At 42.2% G+C, this 24,562-nt stretch overlaps 1 protein-coding gene across 2 annotated transcripts in view; it reads right to left on the bottom strand.

Annotated features, from left to right (window-relative positions):
• Positions 1 to 24,562, bottom strand: part of CIMAP2 (ciliary microtubule associated protein 2) — a 46,749-nt gene that overhangs the window by 15,232 nt on the left and 6,955 nt on the right. Inside the window, exons 2-8 of one of the 2 annotated variants that reach the window (XM_077453260.1) lie at positions 21,924 to 22,011; positions 19,793 to 19,963; positions 19,583 to 19,705; positions 11,445 to 11,582; positions 11,232 to 11,375; positions 7,903 to 8,070; positions 6,696 to 6,824 (exon numbers count right to left, since the gene is read on the bottom strand). In XM_077453260.1, coding sequence (XP_077309386.1) covers positions 6,696 to 6,824; positions 7,903 to 8,070; positions 11,232 to 11,375; positions 11,445 to 11,582; positions 19,583 to 19,705; positions 19,793 to 19,963; positions 21,924 to 22,011 — 961 coding nt within the window. Of the gene's footprint in view, positions 1 to 6,695; positions 6,825 to 7,902; positions 8,071 to 11,231; positions 11,583 to 19,582; positions 19,706 to 19,792; positions 19,964 to 21,923; positions 22,012 to 24,562 lie in introns of both variants that reach the window. The other variant, XM_077453259.1, reaches the window with a different exon arrangement.

A 24,562-nucleotide genomic window follows, 5' to 3' on the forward strand; every position in this document is an offset into this window, starting at 1 on the left:
CTTTTTAAATCATAATGCCAACAGAAACTACCCAAATTACCCGGATCAAAAGTTTACATACCCCAGTTCTTAATACCGTGTATTGCCCCCTCAATGACAGCTTGAAGTCTTTTGTGGTTTTTGTAGATTAGTCTCTTTATCTTCTCAGATGGTAAAGCTGCCCATTCCTCTTGGCAAAAAACCTCCAGTTCCTGTAAATTTTTGAGCTGTCTTCCATGAACTGCACCTTATGAGATCTCCCCAGAGTGACTCAATGATATTGAGGTCAGGAGATTGAGATGGCCACTCCAGAACCTTCACTTTATTCTGCTGTAGCCAATGACAGCTCAACTTGGCCTTGTGTTTTGGATCATTGTCAAGTTGGAATGTCCAAGTACGTCCCATGCGCAGCTTCCTGGCTGATGAATGCAAATGTTCCTCCAGTCTTTTTTGATAACATACTGCATTGAAAGAAGAGGCCAAAAAGAGGGCTGGGGAATCACCAACCCCCGGGACTTTAAAGGTATCAAATCAAGAAATATTAGCAAAACCTTAATGTATAAAATATTACAATTTTATTCAAGCTGTACACAATTAGGGAAACATTCATAAAAACGATGATTTAACATCAATTTACAAACGAAAGCATGTAGATCATCTTTCACCAGACAGAAGAGGTGAAGGAAAGGCAAGCTGCAATCGTTCTCAACATGTTTCGCCTGGCATGGGCTTCTTCAGGAAAAACTGATTGAGCAGCCAAAGAGCTAGGGTGATAAAAAAATGAATGTTACTATAGATTAGTGTATAGAGCAACAACAGTTGATAGGATAAGTAACAATAGATGACAAATGAATTGATAAGGAAAATCGTATTACATAGATCAAATTGATAAAGCAGATACTTAGTGTGTTTTGAATAGTTAACTTATAAACTTATTACAATGAATGAGTATCTCACCGATATTGCCAATGCTCCAAAAAGAATTCAAAAATATCAGACGAAAATCAATTTTAAGACTTTTAGGAAATCTATACTCAATTTTAGCGATAAAGTCGCAGGTCAGGAGAGATTAATCGCCTATAGGGAATCTGCAGAGAGAAATAAAACAAATTCAAAGAGATATAGAAAAAACGAGAAAAAACCATTGGGCCCTTTAAGAGAGAGGAGCCAAATTTGGCTCCTCTCTCTTAAAGGGCCCAATGGTTTTTTCTCGTTTTTTCTATATCTCTTTGAATTTGTTTTATTTCTCTCTGCAGATTCCCTATAGGCGATTAATCTCTCCTGACCTGCGACTTTATCGCTAAAATTGAGTATAGATTTCCTAAAAGTCTTAAAATTGATTTTCGTCTGATATTTTTGAATTCTTTTTGGAGCATTGGCAATATCGGTGAGATACTCATTCATTGTAATAAGTTTATAAGTTAACTATTCAAAACACACTAAGTATCTGCTTTATCAATTTGATCTATGTAATACGATTTTCCTTATCAATTCATTTGTCATCTATTGTTACTTATCCTATCAACTGTTGTTGCTCTATACACTAATCTATAGTAACATTCATTTTTTTATCACCCTAGCTCTTTGGCTGCTCAATCAGTTTTTCCTGAAGAAGCCCATGCCGGGCGAAACATGTTGAGAACGATTGCAGCTTGCCTTTCCTTCACCTCTTCTGTCTGGTGAAAGATGATCTACATGCTTTCGTTTGTAAATTGATGTTAAATCATCGTTTTTATGAATGTTTCCCTAATTGTGTACAGCTTGAATAAAATTTTAATATTTTATACATTAAGGTTTTGCTAATATTTCTTGATTTGATACCTTTAAAGTCCCGGGGGTTGGTGATTCCCCAGCCCTCTTTTTGGCCCCTTCTTTCTTTGTTGTATTCATGGGGACGTGGTATCCTTAATTCGTTAAGATTCCCTCTCTCTCAAAATCTCTTCTCTTAATGTCTCAACATACTGCATTCATCTTGCCATCAATTTAGACCAAATTTCCTGTGCCTTTGTAGCTCACACATCCCCAAAACATCAGCGATCCACCTCCGTGTTTCACATTAGGAATGGTGTACCTTTCATCATAGGTCTCGTTGACTCCTCTCCAAATGTAGCGTTTATGGTTGGGGCCAAAAAGCTCAATTTTGGTCCCATCACTCCAAATGACTTTGTGCCAAAAGGTTTGAGGCTTGTCTCTGTGCTGTTTGGCATGTTGTAAGCGGTATACTTTGTGGCATTTGCATAGTAATGGCTTAGTATTGTGCATTTTGAAACAGCCACACCACATCTTTTCAGAGAGTCCTGTATTTCATCTAAAGTTATTTGTGGGGTTTTCTTTGCATCCCGGACAATTTTCCCAGAAATTGTGGCAAAAATTTTAGTTGGTCTACCTGACCGTGGTTTGGTTTTAACAGAACCCCTCATTTTCCACTTCTTGATTAGAGTTTTAACACTGCTTATTGGCATTTCCAATTCATTGGATATCTTTATATATCCCTTTAAACAGGTGAGGATGGTTACCTTTAATAGCCATTCAAACCGCTTTGTGTCAACCTGTGTGCATGTTAAAAAATCACCAGGGTATGTAAACTTTTGATCAGAGTCATTTGGGTAGTTTCTGTTGGCATTATGATTTAAAAAGAGTAAACACAGTTGATTGATAATAAATGGGTTCAGCCAAACACTAACCATGAGTGAAAGAAATGTTTTTGTGTTGTCATTCATATTCTCTGAAAAATGGCCAAGAAATTATAAATTCTGCCAGGGTATGTAAACTTATGAGCACAACTGTATGTATATGTGTGTATATATATATATATATATATATATATATATATATATATATATATATATATATATACAGTATCTCACAAAAGTGAGTACACCCTTCACTATTCTGTAAATATTTTATTATATCTTTTCATGTGACAACTTTGAAGAAATGACACTTTGCTACAATGTAAAGTAGTGAGTGTACAGCTTGTATAACAGTGTAAATTTGCTGTCCCTTCAAAATAACTCAACACACAGCCATTAATGTCTAAAGCACTGGCAACAAAAGTGAGTACACCCCTAAGTGAAAATGTCCATATTAGCGATTTTCTCTCTCCAGTGTCATGTGACTTGTCTGTGTTACAAGGTCTTATGCCGCGTACATACGAGCGGAATGTCCGACAGAAAAAGTCAGAAGAGAGCTTTTCATCGTAAATTCCGATTGTGTGTATGCCCCATCTGACTTTTTTTTAACATAAAATTTTTATTTATTTATGGCAAACAGTACATACAATCCAAAAACAGTCAAAATAGACAGATGTTACAGACAAAGATCACATATCCGGAGACATATTTAGAACATCTAAAAACGAATGGTCATGTCCTCGGGTCCACAGCCCACCCACAAGGTTATAAACACATAGGTACTACCAGGGTCCCGACCACTCCACCAGAGGGGGGGGAGGGGAAGGGGCGCCAGGTCCACTCCTCTTCATCCCAGGTTCCCAGCCACCCACCACCCCAGCCACTACATTACGTCAGTGTTAATACCAGACTTGGTCAATCTATATAGGAACACCTACCCAATAGTCACTTGTTTTGCCTCTACCCAAGCAGCCCACACTCTATCAAACTTTCCAGGGCAATTCCTTCCCATATACGTTAATTTGTACAAGGGCAGCGCCCTATTGAGAAGCGTTAACCACAGCTGTCTGGTAGGAGGCTGAGCCTGGTTCCATTGAAGCATAATTGCCTTCCTGGCATACATAGCAGCATAGAACACAAACAGTTTTTTCCGCTGAGGGGCCTCTACAGCAGACCAAATGCCCAGGAGAAGTGGAAGGGGGCTATTAGGGACATGTAGTTTACCAACAGAATTAATATCCTCCAGGACCTCCGACCAAAAATCCCTAATCAGCGAACAGGACCAGACCACATGGAAGAAGTCCGCCTCCCCCACACCGCACCTGGGGCACGCCGCTGGCCTATCCGGATACATCCTGGCCAGGCGCTTCAGAGAGAGATAGGCGCGGTGTAAAAAATTCAGCTGAGCAAACCTGTCCCTGGAAGACACAACCAGGGTCAGGTATTGCCGAATCCCCTCCTCCCAATCCTCCCCCCCTAGATCTGGAATGTCCCTGCGCCAGGTCTCATACAGCTGGGAAACTCTAGAAGTGTCCAAAAGTGACAGTGCATTATAGATAATTGACATTGTTTTAGACCGCTCAGGAGATCTAAGCTCTTTTTCCAAATCCGACATCTGGAGAGTAATTAGTTCGGGAAATTGGGACCTATAAGCGTGTCGGATCTGGATATACCTGAAAAACATACGGTTTGATAGGCCCCTAAGACCCTTCAAATCATTAAACGTGCGAAGCCGTCCCCATCTGACTTTTTACATGGAAAATTCTGACGGACCTAGAACTGGAATATGTTCTAAATATTTCTGATGGAACCAATTCCTATCGGGAAAACCGATCGTCTGTATGCTGTTCCGACGGACCAAAAACGACGCATGCTCTGAAGCATGTACGAGACAGAAGCTTTTGGCTACTGAACTTCCTTTATCTAGTCCCGTTGTACGTGTTCTATGTCACCACGTTCTTGGCGGTCGGACGGTGTGATCGTGTGTACAGTTTCAGCGGAAGTCCATCAGAAAAAACCTTCAGAGTTTATTCCGATGGGAAAACCGGTCGTGTGTACAAGGTGTGAATGGGGAGCAGGTGTGTTAAATTTGGTGTTATAGCGCTCACTCTCTCATACTGGTTACATGGCACCTCATTTATTTACTTATTTATTTCAGGTACTTATAAAGCGCCGTCAATTTATGCAGTGCTTTACATATACATTGTACATTCACATCAGTCCCTGCCCTCAAGGAACTTACAACCTAAGGTCCCTAACACACATTCATACATACTAGGGCCATGTTAGACAGGATTCGATTAATCTAACAGAAATTCTTTAGCATGTGGGAGGAAATCAGAGTACCTGGAGGAAACCCACGAAGGCACAGGGAGAACATGCAAACCCCAGGCAGATGGTGTTGTGGTCGGGATTCGAACCAGTGACCCTTTTTGTTGCTAGGTGACAGTGGTAACCCCTAGGCTATAAGAAGATTGTCAAGACCCTGAAACTGAGCTGCAGTACGATGGCCGAGACCATACAGCAGTTTAACAGGACAGGTTCCACTCAAAACAGGCCTCTCTATGGTCGACCAAAGAAGTTGAGTGCACGTGCTCAGCGTCATATCCACAGGTTGTCTTTGGGAAATAGACATATGAGTGCTGTCAGCATTGCTGCAGAGGTTGAAGGTGTGGGGGGGTCAGCCTGTCAGTGCTCAGACCATACGCCGCACACTGCATCAAATTGGTCTGCATGGCTTTCATCCCAGAAGGAAGCCTCTTCTAAAGATGATGCACAAGAAAGCCCGCAAACAGTTTGTTGAAGAAAAGCATACTAAGGACATGGATTACTGGAACCATGCCCTGTGGTCTGATGAGACCAAGATAAACTTATTTGGTTCAGATGTTGTCATGCATGTGTGGCGGCAACCAGGTGAGGAGTACAAAGACAAGTGTGTCTTGCCTACAGTCAAGCATGGTGGTGGGAATTTCACGGTCTGGGGCTGCATGAGTGCTGCAGGAACTGGGGAGCTACAGTTCATTGAGGGAACCATGAATGCCAACATGTACTGTGACATACTGAAGTAGAGCATGAGTCCCTCCATTGGGAGACTGGGCCAAAGGGCAGTATTCCAAAATGATAACGACCCCAAACACTCCTCCAAGATGACCACTTCCTTGCTAAAGAAGCTAAAGGTTAAGGTGATGGACTGGCCAAGCATGTCTCCAGACCTTAACCCTATTGAGCATCTGTGGGGCATCCTCAAATGGAAGGTGGAGGAGCACAAGGTCTCTAACATCCACCAGCTCTGTGATGTCATCATGGAGGAGTGGAAGAGGACTCCAGTGGCAACCTGTGAAGCTCTGGTGAACTCCATGCCCAAAAGGGTTAAGGCAGTGCTGGAAAATAATGGTGGCCACACAAAATATTGACACTTTGGGCCCAATTTGGACATTTTTACTTAGGGGTGTACTCACTTTTGTAGGCAGCGGGTGAGACATTAATGGCTGTGTGTTGAGTTATTTTGAGGGGACAGTAAATTTACACTGTTATACAAGCTGTACACTCACTACTTTACATTGTAGCAAAGTGTCATTTCTTCAGTGTTGTCACATGAAAAGATATAATAAAATATTTGCAAAAATGTGAGGGGGGTACTCACTTTTGTGACATACTGTATGTATATATGTATGTGTAGGTATATATATATATATATATATATATATATATATATATATATATATATATATATATATATATATATACACAATGTCTGGAAACCTATTCATTTAGCAGATCTGGTTGAAATAACAATTTTGTAGAAACATGCAAACAAAAATCGAATGATGTATGGCCAGCTTTAGAAGTGCTTATCATTGCTCCCAAGGTGATTTTAAATGGGTCAATATGCATCAGAACATTGCACTGGCTAAGGGGCTTGATCACACTATTTATGTCCAATCCAAAGTACAATTCCAGAATTAAAGTGCAAACATGGCTGTACATGTACAATGACAAATATTTTGATATGACTAAAAGGAACAAAGCATGCAAATCACAAAAAGTAAAATAAAAATAAAAGCTTAAAGATAATTCACTTACAGAACTTCCAAAAAGTAATCGGCATGATTTTTTTTCAAATCTTTTTGCAGAGGTTAGGAATGGGGCTGATGATTGTCTTGCTGTTTTAAAGAGTGTTTTTGTGTCATATGATCCGGGCCCCGGAGAATCCTGGTGAAAAAAAAACAAGACTTCAGCTACATATACAGAAGTCATGAAAACACATAATACATACATAGCACTGATCCATCAAATGAGAATCCCAGTGTTGATATAAGACAGCACCAGTGCATTCATATACATTAAAGCGGTCCTCCACCCTGAAGTGGAAGTTCCATTCATCTGATCCCTCCCCCCCTCCGGTGCCACAATCGGCACCTTTCAGGGGGGAGGGGGAGGGGGGTGCAGTTACCTGGATAATCCAGGTAACTGCACCCACTTCCGGTACAAACCGCCGCAGATGCCCCGCCCGCCCCCCCGTCGTGTTCTGGAAAACACAATCACATAGACAATGTATTTATGTCACAAAACATGCCACAATGGGCACTTTGCCAAGTAAAATCTGATTTGATTTGCATCGTTCTCTGTACATTCTAGTCTAGAGCATCTTTTCTCAACTGTTTTACACCAGAGGAACCCCTAATTTTCTGGTCTCAAGGAATCCTTACTAAAACCAATTAATTGGAAGTCAATGGGAAAAAGGACTTTACATTAGGTCAATAAAAAGAATGCAACCTCAAAGTAGTGGTGAGAATGCCAACATTACAGACAGCCCAAAAGATTACTTGTGTAATGCTGCTGGCTTTACTAAGTGGTGTTGGCCCAGGAACTATGTGGACACCAACAAATGGCAGGACAATCAATCACAGTTTAAGGAATCCCCAATGACCTCTGGAGGAACCCCTAGGGCTGCACAGAGCCCTGGTTGAAAATGGCTGCTCTAGAGAGTAGTAATTTAGTTTATGAAAATCCTAGGAAGTTTCTGAGGTGCTGCAACCACCATGTACAAACAACTTTTCCTTGGTCAAATCACTTAGATAGGGGACTTTTCCTGTTTCACTGTCTGGGTAAACACCACAAGACCTCCTAACCAACTCCGCATGCTTTATGTACTAAGTAGTAGCCACGCAATTCATATTTTAGATGTAAGTATTATAATGCGAGTGTACCCAATGTAGTAGTCACTGAGTATATGTGCTGACCACCAACAAGAATGTTTTTAGCAACCTATACAATGCATGAAACTTACAATTGGCCTTGGCCAGTGAGTGAGGGAGCTGCATAATATTCTCTCAGTTGGGACTTTCGGATACTGAGCAATCTTGCCAAAATGTCCATGTTTTTTCTGATGCTCGCCCTCGGATTCTTCGATAAATGATTTTACTTTATATTGTCCTGGTTCAGATGGAGTACGTTTCTGGGGATAAATCAAAGGATGGCTGAATATTGCTGAAAATTAAAGTATTTACATTTTCTTTTCTTTTTTTTAATCTATTTAAACAGTTCAAAACTTTAGTGCTGACAATACGGTGTAAATTTCATCTACTTTTATTTACCTTTTAGTTGAATGGCTATCAATATTGAGAAATGATCGAAGATGTTGGTGTCAGGTTGGCTTGATGCATTTGGCCGTTTTTGGAAAAGCCACTTACAATTAAATATGGATCCTGCTGGAGAATGCTCACAGTTCCCTGACCATGACAGGGTTAGACTATAAATCAAGCAATAACTTACAGCAGGGGTGCCCAACCAGTGGCCCGGGGGCCACATGTGGCCCGCGGAGCCCTCTGATGTGGCCCGCGACCTCTCGCCCTGGGATGGCAGGGTGGCAAGCCCAGATTGCAGGTTGCTGACCCGCCATCCCAGAGCATTAGGGTTGTGAATGAAGTCAACGGTAGAGCAAGCAAGCACCTGCAGAGCACTGCCGCATAAGCCAAGCTTCCTGTATAGCACCGGTTCATGTCATAGACGGAGTGATACCAAATGCGCCCTGCCTGGGACATCAGCAGCTGGCGATAATTGAATGGAACTCACTAAAATCACAGTGTATGTAAGGGCATATCTGTTCTATAGTGGTTACTGGGCTGCTTTCAATCTGATCTGCAGGTGCACCTGCTGGTTACCTGCACTGACTTCAAGTTTTACCTGCGGGTTGGGGCGCTTTCAGAAAGTGCATCAAACCCACAGGATATAATAAAATTGTATGTCAGAGTGCAGCTAACCCACAGGAAAACCACAGGTGAACTGTGCTGCACCTGCGACGTAGGTAGACCACAAACCATCAGTGTAAAAGCTGCCTTAGGCCCATTTTACACGATTGGTCCAACCCAAACGGACTCTCTATTCACCTATATGGAGTGGCAGTTGAAAACAGACTTGTGTCTGTTTACACCCACCTACCTCAGATCCGATCTGCTAAAAAAAAACAGAAGTGGATCCGTCCCCTTCCATCTGATCGGATCAGAGGGGCCGTAGAGTACAGTGGACTGCGTCTGTGTCCACTCTGCATATGCAGACTGGACACGGACCTGTCATCCACCCGGTCTGTTCATTGTGGCCCGCGACTGGTTACTAAGTCGCTTAAGTGGCCCTCGCTCTTCAAAAGGTTGGGCACCCCTGACTTGCAGTAACAAGTTACAATCATCTTTTCTTTTAGGGTGATAAATACTAATACAAATTGGTGTGAGGATGCTGTATGAGCTTTCCATTGAAGACCACATAGGGACCGAATAGGCAGGTATATACATACTTATTTTATGGAGGGGGGTCAGTGTCAGTAATTGATGGTTATCTTGACTATAATACAATGTTTAAACTGCCTACCTAAGTAATAAATTGTTTTTGATATTTTTTTAAGAATATATGAGGCTAGTAGTTGATATACTGTTTTTTTAAGTGATATTAAAGGCTTTCTTTAAAAAAAAACAAAAAAAAACCAAACATGTTATACTCACCTTTGCACAGAGCAGCCCTGATCCTCCTCTTCTGCCGTGTGCCCCCAGAGCAGGCAGCTTGGGATGGCTCCCACCGCTATCTCAGCCAATGAGGAAGGAGTCTCTCATGCACATTGATGGATTGAGATGGGGCTCAGGTGAGTATTGGGGGGGTGGGGGCTTGAAGGTAAAAAACCTTGAGCCTTTAGAGCCACTTTAAATACAGCTCATTTGTATTAAAAGCTTAAAAATGGACAAACATTTTTAATATGCATTTTTTTTCTAAATTAAAGCATTTTTTATAATTATTGTTTCTTTACACCCCATATTGCACCGTGACAGCTGCAGCCCTGACAGTTTCAGCTGCCACTGTGTCTCTCTGTGTGAGGCTCAGTGACAACTACACCCAGCAGTCTGTATGTCATATGATTCCTATGACTGGCTTGTTATTTGGAAACTAAGCATACTGGAATTTTATTTGTGATCAGCAAGTGTCAGTGACCATGCAGTCTTACAGCTAGGAGAGCGCACAGGTACATGCTCAAAGTTCTACAATGGAATACAGATTAAGGGCCATTTTACTTTGCTGTGCTGCAGTTTGGCAGGTTACCTATGGTTTCCCGTTGTCTTTCTATTATGTCCTGCATTTTTGGAGCTTAGCTTTTTCTGAAAATGTACCAAAAGTCCTGCATGCTACATTCTTGCTTCGCTTTTAGAAAACGCACCAAAAGCATGGGACATACTAGAAAGTCTATGGAAAAGTATGGGTAACCATCCCGAGAAATCACGGGTAAACCCGCGCTGCAGCCAAATTGCAGAGAAGCAATGTGAAATGACCCTAATGCCCACACACGACCGGACTTTTACGGCGAACTAGGTCCGGCGGACAAACCGCCGGACTATGGTGGGAGTTACATCACCCGGTGACCCCCCCTTGTCCCTATATAAGTCGCCACACAACACGTCCCTATCATTGCAGCCCCAGAGAGCGTTGAGTCAACATCTCAAGGAAGAAGAAGAGAAGGCGGCGACAGAAGCCTGGGCCACCGCTAGTAAAAGAGCTGGAAGAAGAAAGCAGAGGCCCGGCAAGAAGAACCGAAGAGGGGGACAAGGCCCCCGAAGTCGGAAGAAGAGGCAGCGGCGACAGAAGACCAGGCTACCGCTAGTAAAAGAGCTATAAGAAGATAGCGGAGGTCCGGCAAGAAGAACCGAAGAGGGGGACAAGACCTCTTAAGTCGGAAGAAGACCCCCGGATGGCGGCGATGAAAAGGAAAGCCGGGCTCCTCCGCTAGTAAAAGAGCTAGCAGAAGATACGGACTTTTCTCCCTGTGTGGGCAAGTCCGTTCATTTCAAAAGTACGGCGGACTAGCACACAGACGGGCGGAGTCCGCCGGACTTTTGGAAAGAAAAAGTCAGCCGGAGCCCACACATGGCGGATTGTCCGGCGGTCTCTGGGCATTAGCCTGAGATTGTTAATCTGCCGTGTGACTGCAGAAAAATATAAAGGGTGTTCTACAAATGTATATATTTTATATGATAACAAAAATAAGGTCACATCAAAAAGCTTACAGTTAATAGTGAAATGAAATGAAAATATGTGCTCAATAAAAATACGCTATACTTTCCATTTAAAATTTTTACTTACAGGGGTAGCAAAGTATCCATACTGAATGGGCTGAGATCTTGATCCAGTAAACACATCATAAGGACCTCGTTTTCCAACAGAATGTTGCAAAACTTCGTTGGTGGAATTTTTCAAGTTGTATGTCCCTGGTCCCAGCCCGGAGCCCTGGATTAGGAGCAATGCATTAGAAAACCAACATTTATTAGATCTCTCAGTCATGCAGTAATCACTTACCTTGATGACATCTGAATTACATTTGCCGGCTTCAGTATCCATAATGCCCTTGGAGCTGGCAGACTTAGTGGCCCTTTCTTCTATCAGTGAGTATGGGTTCCCTCCTTTGCCATAACTTCCAGGTCCAGGGAAACAATCCTACACAGAGAAGAAAATACACAGTATATTGGTCACAGGTTACAAAGATTACAAGTATTTATATGCATGTATACAGTATGCATTTTCGGGATTGTAGGTATTTGTGACACATCCACTTTAACATGTGTGGTTTTCAAACAATGCGGTGTTAGTTACAGCAGTGTTACGTATATGTTGTTAATGTATATGTGGGTAAATTATTTATGTAAACACGATCACTAAAACCTCATGAGTTAACATTGAAATGTTCTAATGCAGGGGTGTCCAAACTTTTTTCCAAAGAGGGCCAGATTTGATGAAGTGAACATGCGTGAGGGCCGACCATTTTGCCTGACAGTCTGTGTTCGTCCGAGCACTAATACACTGCCCAACATGAATTCACTTACCTTTGTGGCTGTGTGGTGAAGAGATGAGCTCGGGCGTGTTATTTGTGTGTGTGTGTGTATATATATATATATATATATATATATATATATATATATATTCAGAACTAAGGATAAGCTCAGGGGTGTTATTTGGATATACCGCATTTATCAGCGTATAACACGCACCTTCACTAAGAGGGTAGTTTCAGGAAAAAAAATAATTTTAAATAAAGAACTCAAAATAAAAGAAATAAAAGAAAGAAAGCAAAAGAAGGGTCAGTGCCCATCAATGCAGCCTAATCAGTGCCCATCTGCAGCCTCATCATTGCCATGAATGCAGCCTTACCACTGCAATCAATGCAGCCTTACCACTGCAATCAATGCAGCATTACCATTGCAATGAATGCGGCACTGCCATTGCAATCAATGCAGCCTTACCATTGCAATTAATGCAACCTTACCTTTGCCATAAATGCAGCCTCATCATTGCCATCAGTGCAGTCTGAGCAATGCCCATCTGCAGCCTCGGAGGGGACAGGGAGGGGGTCAGGACGAACACCAATAGATTACATACAGGAGAATCTTCTGTTTACTCGGCGGCCTGTTTAATACAAAGTTCCGCCTCCTATGATGGATAACAGTCGTGCAATGGCAGGAGACGGGACTTCCTATTACAGACGGTGCAGAGTAAACAGGAGATTCTCCTGTATGTACTTTGACAATGCTCGTCCCGCCCCCACCGAGGCAGTGCTAATACACTATATACATTTTTTGTGGCCCCGGGATTCAAACCACCAGGGGGGGTGTATTAAACCAGAATGTGGGCCCACGAATGGCCCGCGGACCAGACTTTTGAAGTGCCTGTTCTAATGTAAAATTATAATTAAAAAATGTAAAAGTCAATCTTAATATGTTTAAGGCCCCTTTAACATGAAGGGTCTAATCAGGTCTGGACCTAATCAGACCCTCTATTCACCCCAGTGGATTGGCGGGTGTAAATCAACTTGTGTCCGTTTACACCTGCCTACCTCCAATCCAATGTTGCCTGCTTAAAAAAATGGAAGGGTCTAGGACTCTAGGTCCTCCGTCTAGGTGGATCGGAGGGCAGTCAGGTGTAAATAGACAGCGGAGTCCATTAACACCCGACCGCCCGCAGAGCAGGCTTGGTTTGTGTCCCCTCTGCAAAAAACTGCATGGGCACAGACCTGTCATCCACCCACTCTGCTTTGATCAGCAGGGGATCTTCAGAAAGATCCCCTGCTGGTCTAATCAGAGTCTTAAAGGGGCCTAAATCTGCTGCTTTCATTAAAGTAACTTGTCATTCTGCCATGAAGGTACTTATTCAGACACTACCTGTTAAAATATGACAATAATCTGGAGACTACAAGGGGCTCAGCCAATGCACATTACACAAACATGGTACACTTTTGTCACCATCAGGAAACCCATCCTAAGAAATGCCATTTAACCACTGCTGGAGAGCATGCATGTTGACAGGAAGTGGCTTCTAAGAGGATGCTGAAGATCATTGCTTTTAATATGAAACAAAGGATAAAAATGTGAAAACATATGTTTTATTTAACCCCCTTCCTGCCCAGCCCTGGTATCTCTGAGTTTACGCCCGGGGAGGTTTGACGGACTTCTCGATCATGTAATTCAGTGTTTCTCAAATCCAGTCCTCAGGCCCCCCCAATAGGTCATGTTTTCAGGTTTTCCATTATTTTTCACAGGTGATTTGATCAGTTTCACTGCCTTAGCAATTACCACAGCCGTTTCATCTGAGGGAAATCCTGAAAGCATTACCTGTTGGGGGGGCCTGAGGACTGGATTTGAGAAACACTGATGTAATTGGTTGTCACAGTGGTCACATGATCGGGAGCCTACAATCATAACGAGAGTCTGAGAACTAATAATAAATAGTTCTGCCCTATCCTATATAAAAAAAAAAAAAAAAACAATAATATTAAAAGTGTAACTAAAAATGGTAATCAATAAACATTCAAATTCACTTCAATCAGTCACAGATACAATATATGAATTTTCAGCAATATATGTTTATTGATTACCATTTTTATTATTGTTGATTTTTTTTAATAACGCAGCACTGTTTATTGATTATTTGCCCCTTTTAAGTGAAGTGAGAACACTTGTTAGTGATAGCAGCTATTAATTAATAAAAAAATATTTTTACACCACTTGATTTCATGAGATTGCACAGATTGATATTCACTTTAGAGACTGAGGGGGTTATTTACAAAAGGCAAATCCACTTTGCACTGCAAGTGCACTTTCAAGTGCAGTTGCTTTAAATCTGAGGGGTAAATCTGAAATGAGTGGAAGATTTTATCATCCAATCATGTGCAAGAAAAAATGCTGTTTTTTATTTTCCTTGCATGTCCCCCTCGGATCTACAGCAACTTTGTTTCCAAGTGCACTTTCAGTGCAAAGTGGATTTTCTTTTAGTAAATAACCCACTGAGTGCTGTCTATGACAACCCTATCACTGTGCTGGGAGAGCACAATGAGCATGTTCTCAGAACAGAAACCTCAGCTATCCATAGACAAGTGTGGTATGCAGGTGTTAAAGCCTGAACTCTTTGCTGCAGTTCATATGTGTTATGCGGGCAGTAAGAGGTTAAAAATAATTCCATTCCTTTGAGATACGCAACGCTTTAGCAAATTAAATGTCATTCATCAAGGAATTATATCAATTTTAAATAACTGTATCTAGAAGACACAAAATACATAGCACTGCACTGGAGACCCCACCCTGCTTAATTCTGGGCAGCTCTGCATCATTAATATGAAAGAAGGTCAGCCACACTACACATAGCTCCTCTTACAGTATTTTTTAATAATAAATGTATTGACTGCATACAATGTCTCCAACCAAATGAAAAAACCTTCCTTGACGCGTTTCACCACTCCTGGCTTGTTCACAAGGATATCCATGTGAGCAAACCAGGAGTGGTGAAAAGTGTCAAGGAAGGTTGATTTTTAGGATCTCCTTTGGGGCAAACCAGGAGTGGTGAAAAGCGTCAAGGAGGGTTGTTTTTTTTTATGGAGACATTACTGTCAATATTACAGTCAATTCATTGATTATTAAAAAAAACACTGTAGCAGGAGCTAAGTGGAGTGCATCTGACATTATATGTTTAATGGAGAGTGGGGAAGGACTACAATGGCCAGCACCCAGGTTGCCCATGTACAAGAGAGGCCAATCTTGAGTGAGGCTATGGACCTGTGTGTGTTCAGCTCTGCATCATGTCACCTGCTTCATCTTGCAGAACCAAAATTCAAAGCTAAAAAAGACACTCTTGACCTACACATGGTAACATCACTGCCATATAATCAGTACTGTGTCTAGCTACCATGGCAGCTTGTAAAAACAATGTTACACCATGTTACTATGTAGGCTAACCGTGCAATCACCTCAATCTAATCAAACAATTTACCATGTAAGTAGCTGTCATCAATCATATGTGTCTCCACACCTAAACCAAATACAGGCAATGGGGTTTATTTACTAAAGCTAGAATGTGCAAAATCAGGCTCCCTTCTGTATAGGAACCAATGAGCTTCCAGGTTATATTACAAAAGCTTAATTGAACTAGCTGGGGTTAGAAGCTCATTGGTTTCTATGCAGAAGTGAGCCTGATTTTGCACTGTCCAGCTTTAGTAAATAAACCCCATTGTGTACTTAAAATCGGAGTATGCCTGAACAACAGGAAAAAAAAAACATTGCTACTAAGAAAATAAAAGATGTGAAATTATTATTTATAAAAAACAAGTATATATTAAATGGTGACCAGTAGTGGTGACACCCTCTCCATAAAGGTGTTTTATTCTGTGTTGTGTGTTACCAAATAAGCAACATATGATCATAAATAACCATTATAAGAGCAATGAGGGTAATAAAGCAGTGATGGTGTGATCCCCTTATATACACTACATAACATACTGTATATGTGTTGAAAAACAACTCTAAATCAGCAGTCCAAACATGAACTCCAATGTGCATATCCTCAATATTTCTCTGGCTCCTTCCATACATATATACTGTATATAACAGTCCAATAAAGTGCAATCCTCCTTTATATTGTGCTGACAAATCCTGTAGAATCTATGTAGAAAACACTGCGTGACTCCTCCACCAGTAATCCTAGCAGCTCACCTCCATTCACATACCTACACTATATTATTAAAAGTATTGGGACACCTGCCTTTACACACATACAAACTTTAATGGCATTCCAGTCTTAGTCCGTAGGGTTCAATATTGCGTTGGCCCACCCCTTGCAGCCATACCAGCTTTAACTCTTCTGGAAAGGTTGTCCACAAGGTTTAGGAGTGAGTCTATGGGAATGTTTGACCATTCTTCCAGAAGCACATTTGTGAGGTCAGGCACTGATGTTGGATGAGAAGGCCTGGCTCGCAGTCTCAGCTCTAATTCATCCCAAAGGTGTTCTATTGGGTTGAGGACAGTCAAGTTCCTCTACCCCAAACTCGCTCATCCATGTCTTTATGGACCTTGCTTTGTGCACTGGTCCAAATCAGTTGGTGGAGGGGGGATTATGGTGTGGGGTTGTTTTTCAGGGATTGGGCTTGGCCCCTTAGTTCCAGTGAAGGAAATTCCTATATTTAGACATTTTGGAAAATTTCATGTTCCCCACTTTGTGGGAACAGTTTGGGGAGCTTCCCCTTCATTTTCCAACATGACTGTGCGCCAGTGCACAAAGCAAGGTCCATAAAGACATGGATAAGTGCGTTTTGGGTGGAGGAACTTGACTGGCCTGCACAGAGTTCTGACCTCCACCTGATAAAACACCTTTGGGATGAATTAGTGCAGAGACTGTGAGCCAGGCCTTCTCGTCCACACCAGTGCCTGACCGCACAAATGCGTTTCTGGAAGAATGGTCAAACATTCCCATAGACACACTCCTAAACCTTGTGGACAGCCTCCCCAGAAGAGTTGAAGCTGTTATAGCTGCAAAGGGTGGGCCAACTCAATATTGAACCCTATGGACTAAGACTGGGATGCCATTAAAGTTCATGTGCGTGCAAAGACAGGTGTCCCAATACTTTTGGTAATATTGTGTATGTAGTAATAGGTCAAAAGCGTATTTACCCTTTAAGTTGGGACCAACAAAAGCAATGGCTGCAGGTTCTTATGAAGAAAACCTTTTTAGAATGATACCAAATGACCAGCCCTCTTCAGCAATCCACTCCTCTCAATACGGGATATAAAGTAAAAATATAATATTTCAGCGCTTAAAAAAATGAAAATTATTATTTAATTTAAAAAAAACAATGTTTTTTGGTGAAAAATAAATATATATTGCTCAGTCCGATGTCTGAACAGGGTGTCGGCACAAAGGAATCTCCACACCCACTTGGAAGTGACACTCGGAGTGGGGATTCCTTTCCACTGACACCCTGTACAGAAACCGGACTGAGCAATATATATTTATTTTTCACCAAAAAACATTGTTTTTTTAAATTAAATAATAATTTAAATTTTTTTAAGCGCTGAAATGTTACCCTGTGATGTGCCTGCTCAATCTACTCTCCCATCGCTATGCAAAAAAAAAAAACACAAGTGAGGGTGGAATAAGGGGGTTCTATAATAACGGGATAACATGGAATAACATAAAAACCAAAAAATAGCACCTTTAGGCCAGGTTCACATTGCTGCGATGCGGGAACGCCGCGAATCCGTGGCGTTTTCCCGCATCGCATTACTCCCGCCGGCAGTTCACACTGCCCTATGCGGACGGCTGGGGGTGTCAATGTTATGTTAATGACACCCCCAGATCCGTCGGCATATCGCAGTGCGATCTGCCGACTCGCACAGGAATCGGATCGTATGGTGTGAACCCCCATGCGATCCGATTCCGTTGCGGACCCAAAAAAGGGTCCCGTGCGAGTTTGCTGCGGGACCGCTGCGAGTTCAGCCATACTATCTGTATGGCTGAACTCGCAGCGCTACGGAGATCGGATGTGATTTGCTGTGCGAATCACATCCGGTTCTCCCCCCGCAGCGGTGTGAACCCAGCCTTATTAGGAATTAGTATCTTTGTTTATTTATTTTAATATCAAGACGTCAAAGGGGATAGGATAAAATGGAAAACCTCCTTCATATGTTTTAAGTTTAAAATGTATTCAGATCACTGAACCCTGGATAAGCTACTCCTTCCCATCCCTACTGCCAACCAGTTATGGTCGCTTATAAGTGTCGCCGGCACCGGTCCGCGATACCATCTTCCTCTCTTGATTTTTCCTCTCTCCTTTTTTGCTTTCCCCTCTCTTTTCTTATTCCTTGTTCTTTCATTCTTTCTCCTACTAGATGATGCATACCTCCCAACATTTTAAGATGGGAATAAGGGGCACCTACTAGCAAATATATGTAGGAATAGGACACGCCTCCTGCCACACCCCCTTAAAAGGAGAATTAAGCAAATAAAAAAGGTTCATTAAAGCGGAGCTCCACCCTAAAGTGGAACTTCCACTCATCGGATTCCCCCCCCCCTCCGGTGCCACAATTGGCACCTTTCAGGGGGGGGGGGGGGGGGGAGTGCGGATACCTGTATAATAGGTATCTGCACCTACTTCCGGGCATAGATAGCCACAGAATATCAGCATATACTTCACTGCACACACCCCCCCCCCCCCCCCCCCGTTGTGTTCTGGGAAAAATACAGTTCCCAGAACACAACAGGGACCGGTGAAGACGCGCGGCAATGCTTCACTTCCTGATTCCCTCACCGATGATGGCGGCAGTGGCAGCCGGGAGACGAGTGATCGCTCGTCTTCTGCTGCTGACATCGCGGGCACCCTGGACAGATAAGTGTCCATTAATTAAAAGTCAGCAGCTGCAGTATTTGTAGCTGCTGGCTTTTAATATTTTTTTAAAGGTGGAGCTCCTCTTTAAATACACAAGGGCTGTTTGGTTGTTGTATGTTCTTTGGGTTAGGCTGATAGTTTTTAGGTGTTATGCCTTACCTGTTGTGTTGTATTGTTCGAGCCGGGGAATGCCCCAAGGCTCTGTTCTGTAACCTTCTCTTTTAAAACAAATAAAAAGAATTTATAAAAAAAAAAAATACACAAGGGCTTTTTTTCATTTTTTTTTTTTTTACAACTATTATTCCTTTATATTGGCTGTTAAAATTAACAAATGCAGCAATTTAATTTAAATTGGATGAAAGGTTTAGCACTGGGAAGCACTTTTTGAAAGATAAAAAGTGCATTTTATACACAACTATATATATCAGACCAAAATGAGGGACAAATGAGGAGGAATGAGGGACAGAGGGACATTGCTCCAAATCAGGGACAGTCCCTCAAGATCAGGGACAGTTGGGGGCTATGGATGAAGTCATTGGGGATTGTCACCCCTTAGAGGACAGCCAGGGCAATGATAGCGATGTTGGCTTTGACTGCCCTACTGGTCCTCTTTAGTTTTGGTTAGAGCTCTGCTGATTTAACATTATACATTGCCTATTTGTACTTATTCCTACATGTGACTGTTTAGCTCCGCCCCTGCATGGGCAAACCATGAGCTTGTCATGATCAATAAATATATTAAAACAGAAACTATATTATCATCATTAATACTTTATTTATTAAAGTACCCCACCTTGATATTCTCTTTAAAACGGACTTCTCTAGTGTTGCACGTTCCTCGCACACTGGACGGCTTCTCTTCCATTAGATCAGTAAATGACTTGATGTTGTAGCGGCCAGGACCCATGTTCTGCTTCTAAAGGAAGACAGCACACATACTATGTAAAACCCCTAATATTATTTCCTAGGGGATACATGGGGCAATCATCAGTCATCATCTCACCAGCCAGCGGTTCCTCTCCCATGTCTCCCTGTAGAGGAAATGTGGCATCTCAGTCAGCTTTTCTGTTTCCGCTGCTCTTTTCCATCCAGGAGCTGACGCTTTTCTCTCCAGGACAGAGACACTGAAATCTCCCGGAGCAGGGTCATAGGTCCCGGGTCCCAGTCTTCTTCCCTGGATCAGGGCCACAATCAGGGAAGGTCATACATATTCATAATTCTTAAAAGTGGAACTAAAGCCTGCATCATGGTAGGTGGGCTCTTGCCATAGCGTGTACATGCAGCAAGAACAGCATATTTGCACACTGTGGGGGTTATTTACGAAAGGCAAATCCACTTTGCACCGCAAGTGCAATTGGAAGTGCAGTCACTCTAAATATAAGGGGTAGATCTGAAATGAGGGGAAGCTCTGCTGATTTTATCATCCAATCATGTGCCAGCTAAAATGCTGTTTTTTATTTTCCTTGCATGTCCCTCTCGGATCTACAGCGACTGCACTTCCAAGTGCACTTGCAGTGCAAAGTGGATTTGCCTTTCGTAAATAACCCCCTATGTCACACTAACTGCACAAAGCGCAACCCCCCGGCAATTTCTTACACAATTTCCCTAGTCACTCAGTCATTACTGTGGGTATTGTTGTCTAGTCTTTTTCTGAGTTGAGCATCTTCGGCCACCTTGATCCTCCCCAGGATGATATACGCTCCCATGCATGCAACACCTAAGGCATGCTGAAATTGTACAGTAAGTTCTGCATACGCAGTCCAGTGAACATTTACAAGAACATTGCTGGGAGGCAGAATAACAGCTTTCATTGCAGAAGAGACACATTGGGGTTGATTTACTAAAGGCAAATAGACTGTGCAATTAAAGTGCAGTTGCTCCAGAGTTTAGCAAATTAGGTAATGCTTCACATTGCAAAGAATACCGAATCATGTGCAAGGGAAAAAAATAAAAAGCATTTTTTCTTGCACATGATTAGATGATGAAACTTTACAAAGTGCACAGTCTATTTGCCTTTAGTAAATCAACCACCACTGAGTCTTCTTTGTAATAAAAGCCTTTAGCTCTGCCTTAAAGGCCAACTATATATATTTATTTATGTTCTTTCTATATGCAGACCAAGCTGTCCAGCAAGAGTGGTGGTTACAGGGGCCGGGTCAAGCTATAAAACATTGACTGGGGAGTTCACAATAGTCAGCTTTTATAAATATGGTTTAAAGGGGTGGGCCAGCGAAAAAAAAAAAAATTTAAAGTCAGCAGCTACAAACACTGTAGCTGCTGACTTTTAATAAGCACTTACCTTTCTACTGTTCCCCAAGGACGACCCACTGGGGCTTCACTGCCCGTTTCCTACTGTGCATGCGCGCTTCGCGCAGCGCTTTGTGAATGGGGCGCACAACACACCGCTCCCCATTCCCCAGAAGACAACACAAGGAGGAGAAGACAGAAGATCACCAAGGAATAGTAAGAGGCAGATTAGGACGATCTGCATAGCAACAGACATTTCTGGTAAGTGAAAATTTTGACAGCTCTACTAATAGGATATTGTGAGATCTCAAATAAAACAGTTCATGTTCAAGCTGTGTAACTTAGCTAGTCTCGTCTGGTTCTTAGTTACAATATATGGGCTATAATGTCTGATATCTGAAGGTCCAGACTGGAGGAAGCGGCATATGAGGAAAGCACTCAAGTGGAGTGTGGGACATTTCATTATAGATATAAACAGGTAATAAAAAGACTATGGGGTTTATTTACGAAAGGAAAATCCACTTTGCACCACAAGTGCAAACTACAAGTGCAAAGTGCACTTGGAAGTGCAGTCGCTGTAGATCCGAGGGGGACATGCAAGGAATATAAAAAACAAAATTTTAGCTTGCACATGATTGGATGATAAAATCAGCAGAGCTTCCCCTCATTTCAGTTCCCCCCCCTCAGATCTACAGCGACTGCACTTGATTTGCCTTTCGTAAATAGCCCCCACTGTTACATGGGAGTGGGAACTTCTAAATTATTTAGAGAAAGAATGACGGTTAGTGAGTTCACACTTGACAGTCGTTGAAGAAATGGACTGAAGGATTCAAGGGAACCAATCATGGTGGGTTTATGCAGGAATATGAATCTTTATTGTTACTCACTTGTTCAGATGTTGCTCTCCTGCAGTGTGATACCTGGGTGTAGGTGCCAGGCTTCTTATATGTTGGGTGAAGGGCTGACACATCAAACCTGGGGAATAAAGATCATTTTTTTAGAAAGTTTAGGTAAATATAGGCTAAGCCTAATGCCGTGTACACACGACCGGGCTTCCCGGCAGAAAAGGTCAGACGGAATCATTTCATCGGATATTCCGATCGTGTGTGGGCTTCATCTGACTTTTTTTTTCCAAAAATTCTGACGGACCTAGAAATAGAACATGTTTTAAATCTTTCCGACGGAATCAATTCCTATCGGGAAAACTGTTCATCGGAATGCTATCCCGACGGACCAAATACGACGCATGGGCAGCTATTGGCTACTGACTATTGAACTTCCTTTTCTAGTCCCATCGTACGTCATCACGTTCTAAACGAACTGACTTTGGTGTGATCGTGTGTAGGCAAGTCCGTTTCAGCAGAACTCAGTCGGAAAGACCGTCAGAGTGTATTCTGACAGAAAGTCCGGTTCTGTATACACGGTAGAGCTGCACGATTCTGGCTAAAATGAGAATCACGATTTTTTTTTTTACTTAGAAGATAGATCATGATTCTCTCACGATTCTTGTTGGCATAACATCTTTCACATTAAAACAAAAAAAAATTGCATTTGAAAGACCGCTGGGCAAATACAGTGTGACATAAAATATTGCAGCAATTGCCATTTTATTCCCTAGGGTCTCTGCTAAAATATATATAATGTTTAGGGGTTCCAAGTAATTTTCTAGCAAAAAATATTGATTTTAACTTAAGAAAGAAGTGTCAGAATAAGATTTAGACTTTAAGTGGTTAAACTTCCTGCATTTACACTTGTTGAAAACTTGGCAGTCTGCCTGGATTATTTATTTACACTGAAGTTCTATCCCTTTGATCTAAGAAGGAAGCTTAGTTACAATGTTGCAAGTTGAAAAAACTTGTCAGACTGATGTTTTCTTTTGACAGCTGAGTGAGCAGATAGTTTCTCCACTTGTTTATATGAAAGAATGGCAACCTCTGCAGGAGAGATGTCAGAGGAGGTGAATCGAGATCACGATTTTTTAACTATTAATTGTGCAGCTCTAGTACATGGCATTACCCTAAAATCCCTTTCGCACGGGCTGTCCGAGCAGATTCGCCTGTCAGTTTTTCAGCAGGCTTGATCGGACCATCCATTCACCCCTATGGAGCGGCGGATGTGATCCTGTCCACCAAATCCAGACAGATGATGGTCCTATTTCCCATCCGTTTGGCGGATCGGATGGGATCGGATGAAAACGGACAGGTGGTCCTCCCATAGAGGAGAGCGAGACTCTGACGGGTCCTGTCAGATGGGCCTATCTGCCTGCTCAGCAGGGGTCAGTGAAGTGATCCCCGCTGATCAAGCGGAGTCCATCAAACGGATCCACCCCACGTGAAAGGGGCCTAAGGCAACAAGAAGAAAGTAAGGCTGGGTTCACACTGCAGAACGCAGCGGCTCACAGCAGGAGTCTGGTGTGTCCCTGCTCACTGTTTCAGGTCTGATTTCAGCCCAAATATTGGGCTGAATTAAGACCTGAAACGGACCAAATGACGCACAGGGCTCCTGTGCAATTCCTACTAGAGCCGATGCCGAGATGTGTGAACCGGCTCTATAGAGAGCTGTCACAATCTCCTGCTATGCAAATTGGATGCGGGAAATCTGCATCCAGTTTACAATAGTGTGAACCCAGCCTTAAATCTAAAACATAGTTTTGATGAGTTATGGTAAAGAAGTTTCAATTTTGTCTAATTTTATCTTTGGGATCACCATTAAGGCTGACCATACATTATACAATTTTTTCCTTCAATTTCCTTTCAATTTACCTTCAACTATGTAGTGCAAGGGTCTGCCTGATTGCATGTAAATTGAACTTGAATTTGACCTCAAAATATGGTTTTGGTAAATCTAAAGGAAAATTGTACAAGTGGAGATGAAGAGCGTGGCTGCTTATCTACTCCATGTATGTAGCCTGCCTACCCCATACCTGGAACTCCCTTTTAATTGAGTATTAAACCAAAGCCAAAATCATAAAATATTGCAGCTTACCAATTCTGATGTGATGTGATGGCTACATTCGATTTTCTTTCTTTTTTTTAGCTTTTTTTTTTTCTTTTAAGCTTTTTTCGTTTGTTGTCACCTGGTAATTCAGCTAGCAACATATTTCCTGCCTTAGCCCTTGTACACACGGTCGGAGATTCCGTCGGATTGTGTTCGATCGGAGCGTTTTGTTGGATATTCCGACTGTGTGTGGTCTGCATCGGACTGTTTCCGTCGGAATATCCGTCGGACCAACTTTTCCAACTTGCTGGAAATATTTTCCGACAAAATGCTCCGATCGGACATACTCCGATCATGTGTAGAGAATTCCGATCGGACAAAGTGTCACGCATGCTCAGATCAAATTCCTACATCAAAGCTATTGGCTACTAGCCTGAACATAGTCCCGTCGTAACTAAATAACGTCATCACGTCGGATTTTCCGACAACTTCGTCCGACCGTGTGTATACAACAGTTTCGGACAAAATCCGTCGGACAAAATCTGACGGACAAAATCCGACGGATTTGGTTGTCGGAATCTCCGACCGT

This window comes from Lithobates pipiens, unplaced genomic scaffold (assembly GCF_037356315.1).
Source record: "Lithobates pipiens isolate NorthernLeopardFrog02 unplaced genomic scaffold, aLitPip1_a1.2 Scaffold_23, whole genome shotgun sequence".
NCBI lineage: Eukaryota > Metazoa > Chordata > Amphibia > Anura > Ranidae > Lithobates > Lithobates pipiens.